The 20,259-nt window shown below is 39.7% G+C and overlaps 1 protein-coding gene across 3 annotated transcripts in view; it reads right to left on the reverse strand.

Annotated features, from left to right (window-relative positions):
- Nucleotides 1–687: 687 nt before the first annotated feature.
- CTPS2 (CTP synthase 2) overlaps nt 688–20,259 on the reverse strand; it is a 149,022-nt gene continuing 129,450 nt past the window's right edge. For 2 of the 3 annotated variants that reach the window (XM_069100689.1, XM_069100688.1), the window contains exons 18-20: nt 10,454–10,471; nt 6,290–6,400; nt 688–2,497 (exon numbers count right to left, since the gene is read on the reverse strand). In XM_069100689.1, coding sequence (XP_068956790.1) covers nt 6,331–6,400; nt 10,454–10,471 — 88 coding nt within the window. In that variant the 3' untranslated portion in view covers nt 688–2,497; nt 6,290–6,330. The remainder of the gene's footprint in view (nt 2,498–6,289; nt 6,401–10,453; nt 10,472–20,259) is intronic. The other variant, XM_069100690.1, reaches the window with a different exon arrangement.

Below are 20,259 nucleotides of genomic sequence, written 5' to 3' on the forward strand. Positions count from 1 at the left end.
GACCGACTGCCACCTAGGCAAGGCAACCTAGCTGAAGTACTAAGGCACCCTAAGGAAGAGAAAGGATCCATCCTTTTTGTTTTCTAAGCATGTTCCATATAAGTTGAACCACCTACCAAAATAACCATAGCCCCTCAGATCTTTGTGAAAATAGCCCAGCAAGGTGACTAGGTGGTGCAGTGAATAGAGCACCGGCCCTGGAGTCAGGAGAACCTGAGTTCAAATCCGGCCTCAGACACTTAACACAAAAACTAGCCGTGTGACCTTGGACAAATCACTTAACCCCAATTGCCTTCCAAAAAAAAAATAGCCCAGGAATCTGAACCCAAGAATCTTGGGAATAGCAATACCCACTAAACCATCAGCCCTCATTCCAACTTGGGTCCCATAGCTATTCACAAAGGAACAATCACTGTGGAGAAAGAGCCCACTTTCCTTACCAATCACTACCAACAATAACTGTCACCAAAAGGCAGGTAAGCCTAAGGGCACTGGGAGTAGCAGCACCTCCCAAACCACTGGTCTTGCTTCCAGTTCAGCCCTCATAAATCATTTAGCAAAGTGTTAAACAGTCTTCTGCATGGAAAGCAACCACGATGAGAAGCTAATCTCACACCAATGTCTACTCCTTGAGTATTAAATCAGGGCTTGATTTTTTTCCCCTGGAGAAAACAAATGGAACAAATGTTATATAGTTCCTAAACAATTCTTTATTTGTGCAATATAAAGATGCTAAAAAGATATTTAACTATTATAAAACTGCTTATAATTTCACTAATAACTGGTAGTTTTGTCACTAGGACCCTGTAAAGCATACACAATGCTCCATGGAAAACATACAGTGAGAAATTTGACCACATTCTTAAGAAATTGTGACTCAAAATGATAAATCGGTTTGTTTCAGCAAAGCATCTTTAATTCTTCCATATAATGCTAGAGTTGGACTAGAGAGCTAAACTCTCTTTCCATTCTGGAATTCTATATTTCTATGAAATATGGTATGAAATGGTTAAAGATGGTGATGAATAAAATTCCATCCTTAAATTGGGAGTAGAACACCTGGTCAAGGGAATCAGTTTGATTTATGACCCAATTCAAACTGGCAAAGGGAAATGATTGGCCATTTCTGCAACCATGTCAATGTTGGTATGATGGCAACCCTGCAGTTCCTTTCTAGTCAGGTGACTCTAAGGATTTAACTACTCCCTGGCCAATTTCTTACATAATTGCTGTCTATGAGGTCTTTAGTTTAAGAACTCCATGGTTTCTAAACCACTGGTCCATGTTCTCCCCTGTTATTTCTATTAAGTCACAGAATGCCGAGTGGGCAAAGCCATGCCACCATATTGGCTTTCACTGGCTTCCACAACAAGGTGTCTTTGGGGAAAAAGAAATAGCTACCAGGCAACAACTGAGATTGCTTTCAGTCTGATACTGAAACACTCATGGCTAACAGTTCTTTTCTCACCTCTAGGTTATGAGTTTAGAAATTCTGATTCATAAAACTGGAAACTCACTTGGGACTCTTTTCTCATTTCCAGTTAGCCTCTGTAGTTTTCCATGAATTTCTCTACTTGCAGTCCAAGCCCAACTTTCAATCTAACCTGTGTCTTGGAGGATAGAGTATTTTGATGCTTAAGCTTCCATTTTCACAGGAAAGCCCTTGCATTTCCTTAAAGTTTTATTGACAGTCATGATGACAATTCAGTTGGTTAGTTCTATTTTGATCTTGAGTGAGAAATTTACAGTTGGATGCTTTCATATAATGTGTCTGGCAGCACTATACAGAAATATTATTTTACCAACCTCCCCCCACCCAAATTCAGCAACTGAATAGATAAATTCTGCTTTCAAGGGGAAAAAAATACACAACCAGCCACAAAACACCCTAAATCTTCCCATGCATAATCAATAACAGAAATCAGGAACTATAATAGAGTTGATGAATGCTTAATCTGCATGTTAATGGGAAGGAATACTAAACAAGATGAAAGATATAAGCAAGCTCAGGGGCCATTCAAATCTGGAGGAGTGTTCCACTAGATAAAAAGTCTAAGATTTTGGAGTTAAAATGAGTTATATTACATCTCGCCTACTACCTTTTCCACAAAACATGTCTTATAGGGTTCAATTAACATGAGTCATTGTTCAGTTTTCATGAATCTTTTTTTCATCATGGTAAACAGGACCAAAAAACCCAATAACCCCCAAACCAACACATTTGCATGAAGGAGTTTTATTTTCCTTCTGATAAGGCAATCCCAACACAACCTTTGCAAGAGAAGGGGGAAACCATCTTTTTCTTTTTTCTTCCTTCCTTTTTTTTAAATCAGAAGTTTGGAATTGGAATCAGATTACTACAGCAACTTGAAATCCCAAATCTATCTGTTAAAGGGTGAAAGAGTTTTATCAGTTGGAAAAGGAGTAGTGAACAGTTTGTATGTCATGTTGGTTTCATTCCAGCAGTTCCTTCAATTGACTTCAACAGATTTGCAGGCTAAAAAAAACGTGAAAGATACATTTATAAGTTTAAGTTAAGACTGATGGCTATTCAATACTTAATTGAATATTTAATTCAGCATTTAATATCATCTGTCCCATAGTGTCTTTGCAAATGAGGACTTGTATGAGAATTCCTCTCCTTTCTCTTAGCAGATTATTTCAGTCCTTGGCTCACTGAAACAATGACTAGTGACTTGAGAATAAGTCTTCTTTAGTAGTCAAAAGGTCTCTCCTATGATCTTAAAACTGTACCCCAAAGACGCGAGTACTGAGACATTTTTCCATGCTAAAAGGCTGGTGTTCATCCATTTCCATGCCTCCCTTAACGCCTACAGGGATATCACAATTATTAGCATCTTGCCTCTGAGCTTAAAATTAATAAAATTACTCTGCCTGCTAGACTCTCCAATGAAGTCATTAAAGCCTTGGGGTGGGGGGAGGGGGGAGGCTGCTTTAGTAATCTACCTGCAAGCTTGGTGCAGCTCTTTCTCCTCCTCTCCCACCCCCAAAAAACCTGACCATACTTCCACAAAATAAAATGTGGTCACCTCCATGTATGATCCAAGGGACACTTATTTTTCCATAAGTGAGGTGAACCACTACTTAACAACCAGCTTCGAAACCAAACGGTATTCTTCTAAAAAGTTCGCTGCCCTAGGGACACCACAGAGGAATAATGACAGAGAAGGAGGGAGAAGGCCTCCAATGTTCCATCATGACCAGCCAAAAATACTGTGATAGCACCACTTATTTATTGCCTATAGCATGAGAAAGGAGAAAAAGCAGACACCAAAGAAATACCTCAAATATGTTTAAACTTTTCAACACAGCCCAGGAGAGAAGGAAGGAGGAAAAAGTCCATGACCCTTATTTAATCAGTCAAAAGCTTCCAATAGCAATCCCAGAAATCTCCAACAAGCCTTCTTTTCACAAACAGGGAAGTCAGACAATGGCTATGATGACAGGCTAATGTTATAATAAATGTCATAATAATGTCATAATAAAGCCAAGAGAAAAACGGAAACAAAAAAGAAAAAACTAAAAGAGATTCCAACATTATCTTATTAGCAGAAGCCACTAGTTTATCAGAAGACTGTTATCAGATGAAATCTAATATTTGTAAATAGTGATGGGGAAGAGAAAAAAGAAACTACCAAGAAACAGAATATAAATATCTGTTAAGTACCTCTTCAGGGCAGTTAGGTGGTTGAGATAGTGGACAGAGATAGAAGATCTAAGTTCAAATCCACCTTCAGACACTCACTAGCTGTGTGACCCTGGGCAAGTCACTTAATCCTGTTTGCCTCAGTTTCTTCATCTGTAACAAATGAGCTGGAGAAGGAAATGGCAAACCACTCCAGTATCATTGCAAAAAAAAAAAATCCTAAATGGGGTCACAAAGAGTTGGAAATGACTGAAAAACTAAAAGATGACTGACCAACTAAGTACCTCTTCAAAGAATCGCAGATCTAGAGTTGGAAGGGCTCTCAGAAACCATCTAAGCCCAACTGCCAAGAATACTCGTGCAGTAAATATTTAGAAGTGGAATTTGAACTTTCCTCTGATTCCAAAGCCAACATTCTGTCCGTAGCACCACGCTGCCAATAACTTTGGCTTGCACAGTTGCAACCAGTGCAAATCACAACTCCACCACACCTTGGTAGAGAGTTCATGAGCTCCGATAGCCAAAAAATTAAAATTTAAAAAAACAAATCTTCATTTGGTCCTAGGATCATAATTTTAAAGCTGTAATGAATGCCACCGAGTTCAATTTGAAGCGGCCAACCTTGTTACAGAATCACAGATTCAGAATGGAGATGAAGCTCAGAAGCCATTGAGTTCAATCCCTTCATTCTATATTAGGGGAAATGTAAGGTCTCAAGTGACGGAGTCAGAATTCCAATCAATGCCCTCTGACCCCAGATCCAACCCTCATTCCACAGTAGCAGTCTCCACAAACTATAAAACTTAGATCTGGTTTGGTTATAATTGTGTTCCAAGTCTGTACTTCAGATCTTGGTCGGTTGGCTGCTGACCTCACTTGAAGACAACCAAAACGATTTAATGTCAGGGTAATGGTACAATGTGTCTGACTGTGGCTCAGACCAATTCAAGCTCAGAAGGTCTATATGAACGTTTGGAATGGAGATGTTTCTAAATAGCTCTTCCATTGGCATAGACATCGAGGACTTAGGGTAACACCCTCAGGAGGCATCATATAATTATCTAGTGAGCTAAATTAACACATTCAAGAAACTCTACCATCAATAATAATCAAAATTATTCAAATGACCACTTTGACAGATAGGTGATGGACTTAAAATGCAGGATAAAACACATTTTCAGACCCAACTAAGGTGGGGACTTGTTTTGCTTGCATGTTTTTTTACATTTGTTTTCTTTTGTTTTTCAGTGGGGGAGGGGGAAGCAGGCAGGAAAACAAGTAAGCAAGAAAAGTCATTGAGGAATCCATTTTTTTAAAAAAGGCAGAGAACAGAAGGCAGGCCAGAAAAAAGCATGAAGTATCAGGATCACTCTCTGAAAGTGACAGGGAGGGAGGGAGGAAGCTGTATATACAGTTTCAGTTTCATTACAATTTCATGTACAATCCCCATTTTATTTTGTGTTAGTAAAATTCAGGACAAAAATAAACAAATAAAAATGAATAAAGGGATATGACAGAAATATTAGTTTTTTATGCAAAGTTCTCCCTAGGTACTAAGGATTAAAGAAGAAAAATAATGAAGGCAATCACTAGCAAGTCTCTTCCCTAGAGAGTAAACCCACAGTCAATTCTAAAGAACAAATATTTGAAAGTATTTTCCTTCATCTGTGCCTGGAGCAGCAGTTAGTCAATCAAGCACCAACTAGACACCAGACATTGTGCTAAGTTGCTGAAGATATAAAGAAAGAGAAAAACATTCCCTGTCTTCAAGAAGCAAACAGTCTAATGGCAGAGACAACATGGAAACAGTTACCAGTAAACAAGATACATAGAGGATATAGAGATAACCGCCAGAGGAAGGCAGGATTTTTGCTGAGGTTTGAAGGAAGCCAGGGAAGCCGTCAGGCAAGAGACAAGGAGGGAGAGAATTCTAGCAGCGGGAGAGTCAGGGGAGATGAGTGGAGCTGGGAGATGCTTTGTTCCAGGAACAGCAAGGAAGCCAGGATCCCTAGAGCACAGACTATGTGGAGGGCAGGAAGGGGCTAGGTTATAAAGGGCTTTAAAAGCCAAACAAAGGGTTTTATATTTGATCCTGGAGCCCCTGGATTCTGCTGAATAAAGAGGGGACATGGTCAGATTTATATTTTAAAATGATTACTTGAATACCTGAGTGGGGGATGAATTGGAGCGGGAAGAGGCCCGAGGCAGGGAGATAAAGAAGGAGGCCATTGGACAGTGTAGATAGGAGGTGACAACGGACCGTACCAGAGTAGCAACAGTATTAATAGGGAGAAGTGGGGGCTGGGGAGGCATGTGGACATAAAAGATGCTGTCATGCAGAAATCAACAGGAGCTGGCGATAGCTTGCACAGGGACAGTGGGAGAGACTGAGGAGTCAAGGAGGACACCCAGATCTTAAACATGGGTGATCAGAAGGATGGTGGCGTCCACAATAGTATACTCACCCACCCTTGATTCTTCAGCCTGGCAGTTTAAGATACTGCAGGACTGAGAAAGCACAGAGCGACTGGAACTCCAAGAAGAGGCTCACCATGAATTTTACACTGGATTCAAACGAATAGTGAAATTTGAAAGGGGAAGAGACAGAGAATTTCATCTTACCTGTTTGGGTCCCTTCTGTTATGAGCGATCACAAAGGAGCCTCAATTTGCTTCCATTTCAGAAATCTTCCTTTCTGGAAGACTGTCATCACTAAGGTCACTGTAGCTGTCACTGAACAGAAAGAATAAGTGATCAGGAATGGCAAAGTAGAAGCAGGACCTCCCCATGGCTCCAGCTTCCACCTTCCCCAATCAATATAAAAAGGGGACTCTGAATAAACTCTGGAGCTGCAGGACCCTCAAAATGACACAGAGAAGCTAACCTCCTGCTGAGGACAGCCCGCCAGGAATCAGCCAGGCTCAGCGCTCTGGGAGCCCAGCCCAGCCCCACGCCCAGGCTTTAGCCCCAGGGCAGGCCTGACCAGCCACTGGCCAGAGGGACTCCAGATCAGCAGCAGCTGTGGCCATTTCCAGATTTATCAACACACAGATGCAAAGGACAAAGTGAGAGGTCAGTGCAGTCTGGACTTTGGGACCACTAAGTGGGAGTGCATGGCTTTTGCCCCCAGGACGAGAAGCCTCTGAAACACCTCACAGCCAGCCAGCACCACATGGCAGCTTCAGCTACTGGCCTGAAGAGTGTAGGGGACCAAGCACCAGTCTCAGGGGTAATCGCTCTTGCTTCAACCTGCTTGGATCTGGATTGCGATCTAGGGTGGAGGTCCTGGGGTGTGTGACCAGCTTGCCAGAGCATGTGGAAGCCTCAGAGAGGGCACCCATCTAATACCTCCGGCAGCTGAGAAAACCCCAGCGTTTGGGATGAAAGCTCCCCTGCCTGGTGGCAGAGTCCTACTGTGGCAAAAAGCCCAGGGGTCAAGTGACTGAGGGGCAACATGACCAGAAAAAGGAAACAAAGCAGACAGAAGAATCCAACATTACACTCCTATTTTGGGGACAAAAAGGAGCAAAGCATGGAACAGGAAGAAGACAGTGAAGTCAGAACTCCTGCACCAAAAGCTTCAAAGGAAAATACGAGCTGGTTACAGGCCATAGAGGACATTAAGAAGCAGATAAGAGAAGTGGAGGAAAAATTGGGAAGAGAAATGAGAATGATGCAAGAAAATTATGAAATGAGAGTTAAGAATAAGTGATCAGAAACCATCCTAATTAAACCCCCAAAGACTTCCACTACTTAATCTCAGCTACTGATACTTGGTTATGAAGGTTTCTCATAATGACCAGCCCACAATGTCCAAAGATCTAGCTTTTGCTAAAAGAACATGAGCCCCCTGCTTATGTCTTAAAACTGGAAGTCATCAATTTAACATATTTGTGCTTTTCTAATTTAAATTTCATATTTTAATCATTTTAAAACCTGACATCATCATGCTTCTAAAGCTATTTCCCTATTCACTCCCCCACCCCATCTCATATATATATATACCTTCTATTATTTACTACAGCAGTGATTTTTTAAATTGAGAAGTGCTTTCTTTTTAAAATTAAGAAATTTCAAGTGTTTAAATAATTAAAACAAGTAGGTTTTTAAAAATTAATCTTTCCCTCCTATCCTCTAACCCCATCCCCCATTGAGCAAACAAAACAAAATAAAAAATAGCCCTCCAAATCCCTTGATACATAGTTGTATAACAATATAACGGTAAATGGCTGCAAAACAAATTCCCACATTCACATGTTTCCAAAAATGTATGTTTCTTCATGCATTTTAAGTTCATCACCCCTCCATCAGGAGGTAAGGGAGGTGTTTCATCTTCATGCCTATGGACCCTTGTCCTATCATTTTGTCGATCAGAGTTCTAAAGTCTTTCAAAGTTGTATTTTTCTATAATGTTGTTATCACTATATGACCTGTTCTCCTAGTTCTGTTCTCTTGGCTCTGTACCAGCTCATAAAGGTTTTTCCAGTTTCCTCCAAAACTGTCCATTTCATCATCTTTTATGGCTCAATAACAAGCAATCTGATTATGAACTCTATTCACTTTAGTAATGCTGAAATTCTAAATTTCTTTGAAACTTGAGAATGTCATTTGTTTCATGCGGAAGGAAAGAGCCCTTGAATTTGCTCATACCCTGATACAAATGGGTTAGTCTGGAAGGGCTAAGTGAGATCAGGACTTTGGGGCAGCAGTCAGAATCAATGGTGTCATGAGATGTCTTTCAATTCACGGCAACTGCTTACACTTCTCTTTCCACCTCCCTTTGCCTAAAAAGGACACAGCATATAGTTCAGTGACCTTATTACTGTAGCTACTTACCTAACAAGAGAAGTGTACATGTGACCTAGTCTGTTTAAAAAAAAAAAAAAGCAAAACCCACACGTTTTCACAGTCTTAGTCCTAGAAACTCAAAGTAAGGTACTGACCACATGCTGATTCTAATTAGCAGGGAAGTTTCTAATACTATTAGAACTGGCAAATACAATGAGTGAGATTAGGGTGGGGGAGAGGGGAAGAAGAATCATTTGATATATCTCCTTAAAAATGTCATATTCTGATCTAACATCTCTAGTTTTCTTGAAGATTCAGCTCAAATGCTACTTCTTAGTGGAGGTCTTTCATGGTTTCCTGATGACCCCAGTTGTTAATGTTCTCCCAGCTTCTATTTATTCCTATTGACCTATACATGTTCCTTCCCCACCCATGACCAACAGAATGTAATCTCCAAGAGGGCAGGGAACATTTTGTTTCTGTCTTTACTTTACTTTAAAGTCTTTTTTGTTTGTTTCGTTTTTTCCTTCTATGCGACAGTTCAGCAAATAATTAGAGTCGGTTATTTGCTCTTTCTAAGTCTACTGTCATTTGTGTGAATGTCTTATTACCCTTACTAGACTGTAAGTTACCTGAAGGCAGGGACCATCCTGCTTTTCATCTTGTTAGGAAAAGCACAGTGCCTTACAGCAACAACAGAAATAGCAGTGTCATAATGACAACTCATATTTACATGTGTTTTTAAGGCTTGCAAAACATTTTATATACATTATTTCAAGTGATCTTTACAATAGTCAGAGTAAGGGTTACAGTCTCCTTTTACGGATAAGGAAATTGAGACTCTGGAGGTTAAGAAATTCATCCACGGTCATATAACTACAGTCTGAAGCAGGATTGGAACCCAGATCTTCAGGAGTGCAAACTCAGCACTCTCTATGTTAAGCCAAAATATACATCAGTAAGTGTTTGCTGAGTTTAATCCCTGAGAGCTGAACCAACCAGCTATTTCACTGGTGTATGCCAGGCACTCCTAAGTGAAAAAACTTAATTTATCAAAAAAGATCAGTAGCCCCTGAACAACCAACAGTCTCAGAGAGTTACCGGGGCACTGAGAAGGTAAGGAACTTCCCAGGATCATAGAGACAAAAAGTACCAGAGATGAGACTTGAACCCAGTCCTTCCTAACTCTGAGGCTGCCTCTCAACATCTTTATGCTGGGTTCTAAACACTCCAGGTGATGGAAACATCATTCCTATACAACAAACACAATTCCTACTCTTCTGCTAAAAAGACACTGCCAGGAAAAGATTTTTGTACCTGACTCAGTAACAGGAACCCCAATACCATAAGAAAGAAATTTCCACCAGGGAGCAAATAATACAGACCAGCAACTGGGAGAAAAGAATCAGGGGCTAAGTATCCCAAATGGAATGGATCTTTGAGGTATATACTTCCCTTAAAAGGCAGCATGGCTACCTGTCAGTTCAATACTTAACTGAGAACAAGCATCTCCCATACATGCACATGCTTTGAAAAAATGCAGAATAACCACAGAAAAGGTATGGCTTTCTTCACTCCATTTCTTCTCTGAAGGCAACGTCGTCTAAGCCACCCATCGCAGCACAAAGGGATATTTACAGTCTACGCGATATTTGTAACACTGATTTAAGTAACGCAATTCTACAAGTGAAAGGTAGGGTTAGTTTATGACAAGAAATGGCATAAGGTTGGATAAATTACAATACTGCCATTTTGCACAACATTTTTGTGCTGCCTGATGGTGGCAATTAGACCATTACCCACTGCCTGACTGAAGAAAGGGTTGGTTTTAGGCTTATACACAGGTGAAAAAAAACATTTATTAGAATTCCCCGGATGCACCAACCCTCCTGTTACCATACCACATATCAAAGCATTGTTAATATGAATAAGCATGCTTATAGCTTGCTACCATGCACATAAAAGTTTTCTCCAAAGCATTATTATTGCTGTACTTACTTCTTTCTGAATGTGCCCCTGGAAGCCATAAAATATGAAAGCAATGAAATAACAGCTTAGTATGTTCTAAAAGAGTTTTTGCACTTAATCGAAAAATGCAGAATACAGTCAAGGGCGATTATTAAATGTAAAACATTCAATGTTATGATTTATTCCCTTCCAATGCTAGTAACCATGTGCAAACAATGCAAAGAAATTTGTTTGGGGAGGAGGGAAATACTTTAACCTATATTTGTATAACAAAACTCTTTTCTTTCTAAATATAATATTAGTGTTGGTTATTTAACATTAAAAATCAAAAGCTGTGTATGTCTACTTCATCAAGTTATAGGGACTGTCTGTGACTTTTTAGCATGGGAATTCCCAGATGAGGAAATGCCCTTTACCAATGCAGGTCAGCACCGTTCTGCAATTTACAATCTTGTCTTGTTCATCATTCACTCTCAAAGTGGATCAATAACATCACAACATCATGTAAATTGGATTTACATGAGGTAGAGCTGTGCAAAGTCATCAGCCTCACTCTCTCCTCCAGAGTCCCTGAAGGCAAGATACAAGTCAAGATGGGTAGTAGTGGAGGAAGTCATAGAAAGTTGCCTAAAGAACAGAGAGGTAAAGCCCATAGCACACAGCCAGCATATGCCATAGGTGAGAGGTGAACCCAGGCTTTTGATGCTGGCTTTTATCCATTTTTTTAAGCAACTGAAATTAAGTGACTTGCCCAGGGTCACACTGCAAGTAAGTGTCTGAACCCAAATTTGACCTGACTCCAGGGCCAGTGCTCTATCCATTCTACCACCTAACTGCCCCTGGCTTCTGTCCATCATTACAAGTGCTTCTCAATTTTAAACAAAGTCCAAGAAAATCACTTAGGTCTTTGCCCATTACCAGCAAGGTACTGTTTAATCAATATATCAATTACCATTTCAGTTTTGCTATAAATATTACAACTCAAATAATAAAACAATCATTCCCTAAATCAAACCACAACAAACCTTAAAGGTGGCCCAGGGACCAGAAGCATAATAATACGCCCTTGGGAATTATGGACAATAAATTCCATAGAAGGAAAATACTTCCAGACTTGAGAGAATGTTAGGGATTGCTGACTAATGCAGATAGACTAAACTCTATTGCCATTAACATCACACACTCACTTTCCCCTGTTTACTTTCTGGTCATGGAAGAGCAGAGAACCATTCATCAATATTTTCTAGGCTTCATTCTAGTCCCAAGCTATAATAGGCATGATCCTGACATTCCCATGAATGAAGGGGAATACTTATCCCTGCCTAATCCAGGGCAGACAGTGATATCTCAGAACGTTTTTTTTCCCCAGCTCGATCAGTCTGTAGACAGGCACATCCCAATTCTGTTCTCAAGTGTAGCACTCTAAGAAGTGCTGGGCTGCTTTCTGAAGATGTGCCAGGGTGTGGCCAAAATAAAATCACCATTTCAATGAAAATTCCCATCAGTATTCTAAGTTGCTGATGAAAAGGGAAGAAAAACTGCTAGGAATTGATTCTAATTTCATTATTGGCCTTATCATGAACAGATTTAATAATATATTACGGTGCATGGCATCATACTCAGCCATTAATGAGCTCAAGGGATGTGCTGGGGTGGTTTTGAGATGAATACAAAAGTTGATGGCAAAAAAACTTCAGCTCTCAGAAGGGGTACAGAAGCATTTCTCTGAACAGCAACACTGGGTGAAATGTGAAGATGGCTACACACAGAAAATATAAAGATTGTACATACACACTGGGATCCTCAAAGCAGCCTTGGGATAACAGATTTAGGACTCAAAGTGACTTTAGACGTAATGAAGTCCAACCCCTCCCTGACTTTCTGCTCCCCTCCCCCCAATTTTACCGATGAGGAACCCAAAACATAGAAAAATTTAGTGACTTGCCCAGAATCACAAAGCCAGTAAGTGTTTGAATCAAAATTTGAACTCAGGTTTTCCTAACTCCAAATCCAGCACCCTATCTACTGACACTATGTTGCCTCTCTTACTGTCTTTAGAATCATGGCTGGGACATCAGGGGTCATCTAACCCAACAACATGGTTTTACAGATAAGGAAACTGAGGCCCAGAGAGGTGAATTCAGCCAAAGGTACTTAGTGGCAGAGCCATGATTCTAATCGGAGTCCTTTGAGTCTAAATGCAGCGATCTTTCAAGTTGCCTCCTCAAAGAAATATATTTTTCCTCTCCTTTTTTTTTGTTTTCAACATTCACTTTTTTAAGATTTTAAGTCCCCAATTTTTTTCTCTCTCTCTCACTCCCCTTTCCCTCCCCAAGACAGAAAGCAATCTGAGATAGGCTATACATGTACAACCATATTAAATAGAAATGTATTTTCTTTAGTAAACACTTAACATAATTTAACTTTAATTATTGTTGGTTAATACTTTTCTAGATGACAATTTTACTTCTAGACCATACTGTATCTAGGAACATCTTAAAAAGAGGTTAATTGACTTGGAACTATGTCCTCTATTCTGATGAACATGAAGTCCCAGAGAGCAGTTCAACCCACATCTTACTTAGTTTCCAGTTTTGCCTGTCTATAAGTTTCAAAACAAAATGCTACAGGAGAAGTTATTTGAAAAGAAGCTAAGTAGAAACAGTAATATTATATGATGATCAAATGTGAATGAATTAACCATTCTCAGCAATATAATGATCCAAGACAATTCCAAAGGATTTATAATGAAAAATGCTATCCACTTCCAAAGAACTGCTGAAGTCTGAATGTAGATCAAAGCATATTTTTTTATTCTATTTTTCTTTTTTTTTTTCTTTTGGTCTGTGTTTTCTTTCACAACATGACTAATACGGAAATATATATATTTTTTTGCACATGTATAACCTATATGAAACTGCTTGCCTCCTCAAGGAAGAGGAGGAAGAAAGAAAAGAAAGAATTTGGAACTCAAAATGTTTCTTTCTTTTAAAAGTTAAAATTTTTATTACATGTAACCAGAAAAAACATAAAAGTAATTTTCACCTTGAAAAAAATCTAAGTAAGGCTAATGGCCTTGTCAAGTAGCCATAAAGGAAGCAGAAAGGTTTTTTTTTTAAGGCGTATGGGAATAACTGGTTCTTTCTAAGCTAGGAAACAACAAATATATAATTTAGAAGGGCAAAAAGAAGACCATCAACACCAGAGACAGCAGGAAGGAAATGCGAGCAACTTAGCCCACCATCCCCACAAACTTCCATCAGAAATTAGAAGCTACAGTATAGGACAAAGAGTGATAGAGTAAGGTTTTAAAGCCCTGAGACTCTTGTTAGACTACATAGGGGAAGCAAGAATGGAAGGCTTGAACTGAAAAATAAGAAGACTCTTATAGGCTTTCTCCTTTAGATCAAGTAACTTACAAAATTCCTATAGAAGTGGGAAAATTGAAGTTATAAGGCAAACCCAGAGCCATATTGGTTTGGGAATAAAAGGATGTTCTTCTGAGCACATGGTAACACATGCTAGGTGGAGACAGAAAAACGAACAGATCAGTATAACTAGAATACTAATCAAATAAGTATCTCTTAGTAGTTCTATTTTATATTGAGAAAAAAAAAAGTGCTTCCCAAATACAGCTGATCTAGGAAAGGCTAGCTGAAGACCAAAATTCTCTCCCCTAGTGGAAAAGGCTGCTATCTAAATCACTGCATGATTGACTCCACTACCTCCCACATAACAGGGATTAATAATATAACAATAATGACATCATTATCACTACCATTTACTAGCACTTTTAAGGTCTGCAAAGCACGTTCCAAATAGGATTTCATTTTCATCCTCACAACAACCGTGGGGAGGTAGGTACTTTTATCCCTATTTTACAGAAGAGAACACTGAGGAAAGGAGAGGACAAGGGGTCTGTGGACCAGGGGTCTATAGATATCTGAGACATGGATTTGAATTCAGGTCTTCCTGCACCAGGCACAATGAGCTATCTATCCACTGTGTCACCCCATTGCTTAAGAAATAGAAGAGCTATCTTTAGAGACAGTAGAATTGCTCTGCCAATGTATACTCAAATCTGTAAATAATACAGAACCTGGCTGTATCATCAGGACATTCATTGCCTTACATACTTGTTCCCTCCATAGCTCCGTCCTTTCCAGTGATTCAGGAACCTCCTCTAACAATAGCAATCGTAATCCGTCATGCCTTTTGATCCTGTGTTCTCCCAAAGGCTTGCCACAGGAGGTCCACCTAACTTGCTTCTCTCTACATCAAGAAGATAACAGTGGAGCTCTCTGGCTGTCCACCTGTCACTCTTTACTCTTACCACATGACTATCCCATCTTCCCTTTCTGTCACACAAGTTCTCAATGACATCCTTTGCTCTCGTTCTGTCGAGTTCTAAAGTCCATGGCAATTTAGCCTGATCACACCCACCACGTACCTCACCATTGCCTTCTGTGGGTTATTCACCTTTGGCTCTCAGGCTTCTGTGGGTCCTCTTTGATAAAAAGGACAGTCAACAACCGGCAAAATAATTGTGTTAAAAAAATGTTAACCGAAGGCAGCTCCAGAGGACTCTTGAGGAAAAATGCTATTCACATTCAGAGAAAGAACTGACAGAGTCTGAATGTAGATCACAGAATACTATCTTCACTTTTAAAGATTTTTTTCATGGTTTTTGTCTCTTCCTTCACGCCATGACTAATTTGGAAATATTTTAGAGGATTACACATATATAACCTATATCAAATTGCTTTACCATGTTAGTTAGGGTGGGGAGAAAGGAGGGAGGGAAGAAAGGATAGAGGGAGAAAATTTGGAACTCAAGATTTTTAAATGAATTTGTGTTTACATGTAATTATAAAAAATAAAATACTAGACAAATCATTATACAATAAGAACATAAAACGAAATCCTAAAAATAAAGAAAAGAAAAATGGGGCTTTATTTTCATAGGAAACTTGGAATCGGTAAGAGAGATCTGCAATTTTCTAAAAGCAATCGAGTCCCCTCTCCTCCTGCTATTTAATTCTGGGTCCAGTTCACTGTCCATCTACACTGTCTGCCCTACATATATATGCTGCTGGGTGAGCTCCCTAGGGTTTCTATCCAAGTACATGTCGAAATGCATGACTGCCATCCACTTGGTCTTTTCTATGTGGGTGCACAAGCCAGACACTTTGGACTAAGGATAGATCTCTGTCAGGAGGTTTTGTGGTGCCTTGGGGTTTAATTCTATTAGCACAATATTATTTTCAAATAGGAACATCTGGAAGATTTCACCATCCACAGGGAAGCCTTCCTCACCCTGTATTCTGCACTAAATCACTTCCCTCATTGTGCAGAATACCTCTGGTCAACATACATCTTCTTCAAATGATGTTTATTATCAGTCACTGAATAAGGTTATTTCTGTTTTATCCTTCAAGGAGACATGAATAATGCATGCATGGGAGAAGCCTTGTTGTACAAGATCCTGCAAGCTCTATCAACAAAAAGCACAATGGGGCCTGATATTCACAACATCTTTTTAGTTAAATCGAAGATGGTAAAGATTGCCGAATATTGTTTAGGAAAATCTGCTTGCTTCTTACTGCTGTGCTCAAGAAGTGTAGTTAACTTTCATACAGATTTTATAGAAAGGCAAAAGTGGTCATATACATCAGTAGTTAATGAATGATGTTCTCTTGACTCTTTTCTTTGGCATTATTAAGGTCTAAGATTTTTTTTTCCACACCTTTAGCATCTTCCCAGCTATCAGATAATTTATCTATCTGCCCTTCAATGCCCTCACAATTGAATCTTCTCCAACACGTTTGTCCTCTCTCTATATATACTTGGTCCAATCCAGTTGCTTTTCCTATTTCTGCTCTAAAGCTGTTTTTTGCTTTAATACCATTTTACCTCTCCAAAAGCACACCAGGATCTATGATATTAGGATCCAAGTATGATGGTTCAACTATTGTTGATGGAGAAAAATTTGTTTAAAAGGTTTTTTTGGAGCTTTTTGCAAATCTTTTCTATTTTTCTTCTGTTTGTAATCCTCTTTCATTTTCATCCTTGACTACCCTTAGGGTAATTTTGCATAGTTGAATATTTTGCCAAGTTTTCTTGAAATTTATTTTAACTTTCATGGTTTCTCTCTGCTTTATGAGATAATGGGGCTCATAACTGCCCCTCATTCTTCTTTGTAAAGATTTTACAGAAAAGTTTACATTCCAACCCAGTATTTTCTTTGGCAGTAATCTTTTCTGCCTGGAAAGTAGGTCAGATGTTTGCTGATTAAGGTGCTTTCTGGGCTCTTTTTGGTCTCCTTATTATGGAAATTAACTTACAATGGTTTAATTTCTGGATGAAATCATTACAGTCAGTATCAGTCATTTCTCGTGTCCATTTCCCATTTTTTATTTTCAAAACGCTTTCCCAGAAAATGAATGACTCGGCTCTTGGATCACTTCTGCCCTTCTGCTTTGTTCCTTCTTTGGTCTGAGTCTCCAGGGAAGAATGGGAATTACCTCTGCCCATGACTTAAGAGCTCCATAATGCAAAAACTTTCAATAATCTATTTCCATGTACCATGTTGTGTCCTCATTGTCATTCAAAAAGAATGAGAAATGCAAAGGTGGTGATGCCGTGAAGTTGTTTGCAATGATATGAACTAGTCTCTGCATGAATAACTGTGTTAATGCTCCCGCCCCACCATGCACTCTGTGTTTATGACAACTGACACTTCTGTAGTGCTTTGGAGCTGGAACACACTTTACATACATGATCACATTTGATCTTCACAATAACCATGTGAGATAAATATCATGACTACTATCATTCCCATTCTACAGGTGAGGAAACTGAAATTGAGACTGTGCGACTTGTCCAAGGTTATGCAAGTATCTGAGGCATGTTCTGAACCTTAGTTTTCCTCACTGTGACTTCAGCGCTTTATCCAATTATAGCACCTAACTGCCTCCAATTAGCTCTTAGAGAAGATAACAATGCTAATATTCACATGGCACTTTTAAGGTATGCAGAGCACTTTACAAATATTATTTCATTTGATCTTCCCAATAATCTTGCAGATGAAGAAACTGAGGTAGACATCAATTAAGTGACTTGCCCAGGCTCTTACAGCTCATAATTACATAAGGACACATCTGGGCTCAGGACTTCCTGATTCCAAGTGCAATCTTCTATCCACTGAGAGTCAATGAAAGCAGTATAAAAGATCATTACATGCATAATCTGTATCAAACTGTTTGCCTTCCCAAGGAAGGAGGAGAGGAAGAAGAGAGAATATAGCAGGGAGAATATGGAACTTAAAAATGTTTTTAAAAGAATGTTGAAAATTTTTGTTTACTTGAAAGAAAAATATTTTTAAGAGGATCATACTATGAAATATCTGGATCCAGTTTCTTAAAGGTCTGAACACGAAACCCTTTCCTTGACTAATTATAGTGCCTCAGTGTGTCAACTATATGCAACACAAGTGGAAAAACCAACTGTCTAGAAATGCTAGCCTAAGATTATTTTACGGGGATTTATCACACCTTTAGAACAGCCCCACCTGACGGGCTTTGAACTAACCAAAATGAATGTCATGCTGTAGATAAATGAAGAACTGGGCACTCAGCTAATCAGCTTCCAACCTCCAAGACATTCCTCTGTCTAAAAGCGTGAAAGGCACTGAGCACCAGGATTTTCTTCAGGCTGAATTCAGACCCTCCAGGCTCAGATGTATTTAGCTAAAGTGACCGGCTTCCCCTGTTCACAGCTTAAAGGTACCAAACTGTGCACATCCTAGAATATGGTAGAGAATCACCAGATCTCCACTGTAGGAAGTCATTCATCTTAGAGTTTCAGGTTGAGTCACAGATTGTGATACTGTTTATTAGAAAGTTGGCCCAGAAAAAAAGATGAGAAAAGACACCTCTCTTCCGCCTTTGCAGAGGTTGAGGACTATAGTTGTGGAACATGCCACACATTGCCAGAATTGGTGGACACATTGATTAGTTTTGCTAACGTGGTGGGATTTTTATAATCTTTGTTTTTCATTCTTTGTTACATGGAATGGGTCTCTCATGGGGTAGGTGGGAGGGATATATTTGGAAATAAAGGTGATGCAAAACAAAAGCTATCAATAAAAAATTTTTTTTTAAATATAAATACATAATCCCAGCCTAGCCCTTTTCAGTGGTACCAGTCACCAAAACTAGAAAATTAATCTAGTATTCCAAATAAAGGATAGGGCATGGAGTAAAGGGTACTTCCAAAATCCCTCCAACTCAGGAACTAGCAAGCATGTTATATAGCTCTTGGGTATGACAGCTGATCACTCCCAAGCATTATATTCTAAAAGAAAAAGAAACAGTAAAGTTCTTATTTGAACAGCTTGTTGCAGTGGGTCAAACTGCAGACCAAATGAGATCATCTATCTAAAGTGTTTTGCAAAACTTACAATTCTACCTAAATGCTGCCATATATTACAGCTGGTTGTTATTGTTTAGTCATTCAGTCATGTTCAACTCTTTGTGACCCTGTAATGGTAATGGTAATTTTCCCTGCCCCTTAATAAGCCTAAGGGAATTTAAAGACCTTCCCTTCTTTGAAGATACACCCTGCCCCCTAACAGGCTGAATGTAATCACATGGAGCCTGTGGTGGGAGGAGTTTGCTGAAGGATGGAAGCTGGGAGTCAGAGCAGTTAGATGGTGGGAGAGAGGATGCATATCAGGGAGACAGTTAGGCTTGTGAGTAAATGTTGGTTTGTAGGAAGGCTAAAGGATGCTGTCACTATCTGTGTTGTTATGGCTTATTAACTTCTTTGCTACTATGATGGTATCGGCTTCCTGGTTTTGGGATTCAATTTTCTGGTATATGAATAAATGTTTTGCTTCTGTCTTCTATATGGAGAGTCTGTTATATTTTGCAATTGAGCACTAAGCTGGCATATCTAAAGTGGTCATCAGTGCTGTGAATATTGCGTTGGCACTAACACCCTGTGGACCATAGCACACCAGGCCTTCGCTTGACCTGAGGGGCTCATCGTCCAAAGTCATGCATTTTAATACTGTCCATAGTGTTTTCTTGACAAAAATACTGAAGTGCTTTGCCATTTCCTTCTCCAGCTCATTTTACAAATGAGGAAACTGGGGCAAACAGAGTTAAGTGATTTGCCCAGGGTCACACAGCTAGTGCCCAAAACCAGATCCGAATTCATGAAAATGAGTCTTCCTCCCTCCAGGCCCAGCACTGCTGCCGAGCTGCCACTCCTTCTGCCTAGGGTTTCCTTTAATCAAACAAAAGGCCCAAGGAAGAAATCTTATCCATGAACCCCAGAGTTTTGAGCTGAGCTCTAGGAGTCATTTGCTTGCCTAGTGCCCCCACGAGCATATGAGGGGCATCAGCAAGCAAGTGGTTTTCTGGGAAGTTGTCCTGCGGCTTGAGCAGAGACTGTGAGGTTTCCCCTCCCTGTCTGTGAGAGAAACCTCACAGAGGCAGACAACCACCACACCCACATAAGACTTAACATCTCTACATGACTTTGTATTGCAAATGACCAGATTTTTGACTGCTCCACGAAGCCAGTTAGTCCCCTCAGCTCGTTCTACACAGAGAACATGAGGTATGCAGGGTCAAACAGTGTGGGATCAACAGCAGAGCCAGGTCTTAACTCCCAGTCTGCTGCTGAAGCCACTGTGCTCTCAGCAAACACAATCCTACAAAACTCTCACCAGGGGTCACAGGAGCCCAGGAGTCAGGACAGCTCCTCTGGGATATAGGAATAATGCCTTCCCTACCTATTCCAATAGGGTTTTTATGAGAAAAGTGTTG

Source organism: Petaurus breviceps, unplaced genomic scaffold (genome assembly GCF_028583685.1).
Source record: "Petaurus breviceps papuanus isolate PSGF00001 unplaced genomic scaffold, PetGlider_PUasm1.0 419, whole genome shotgun sequence".
Classification (NCBI taxonomy): Eukaryota; Metazoa; Chordata; class Mammalia; order Diprotodontia; family Petauridae; genus Petaurus; species Petaurus breviceps.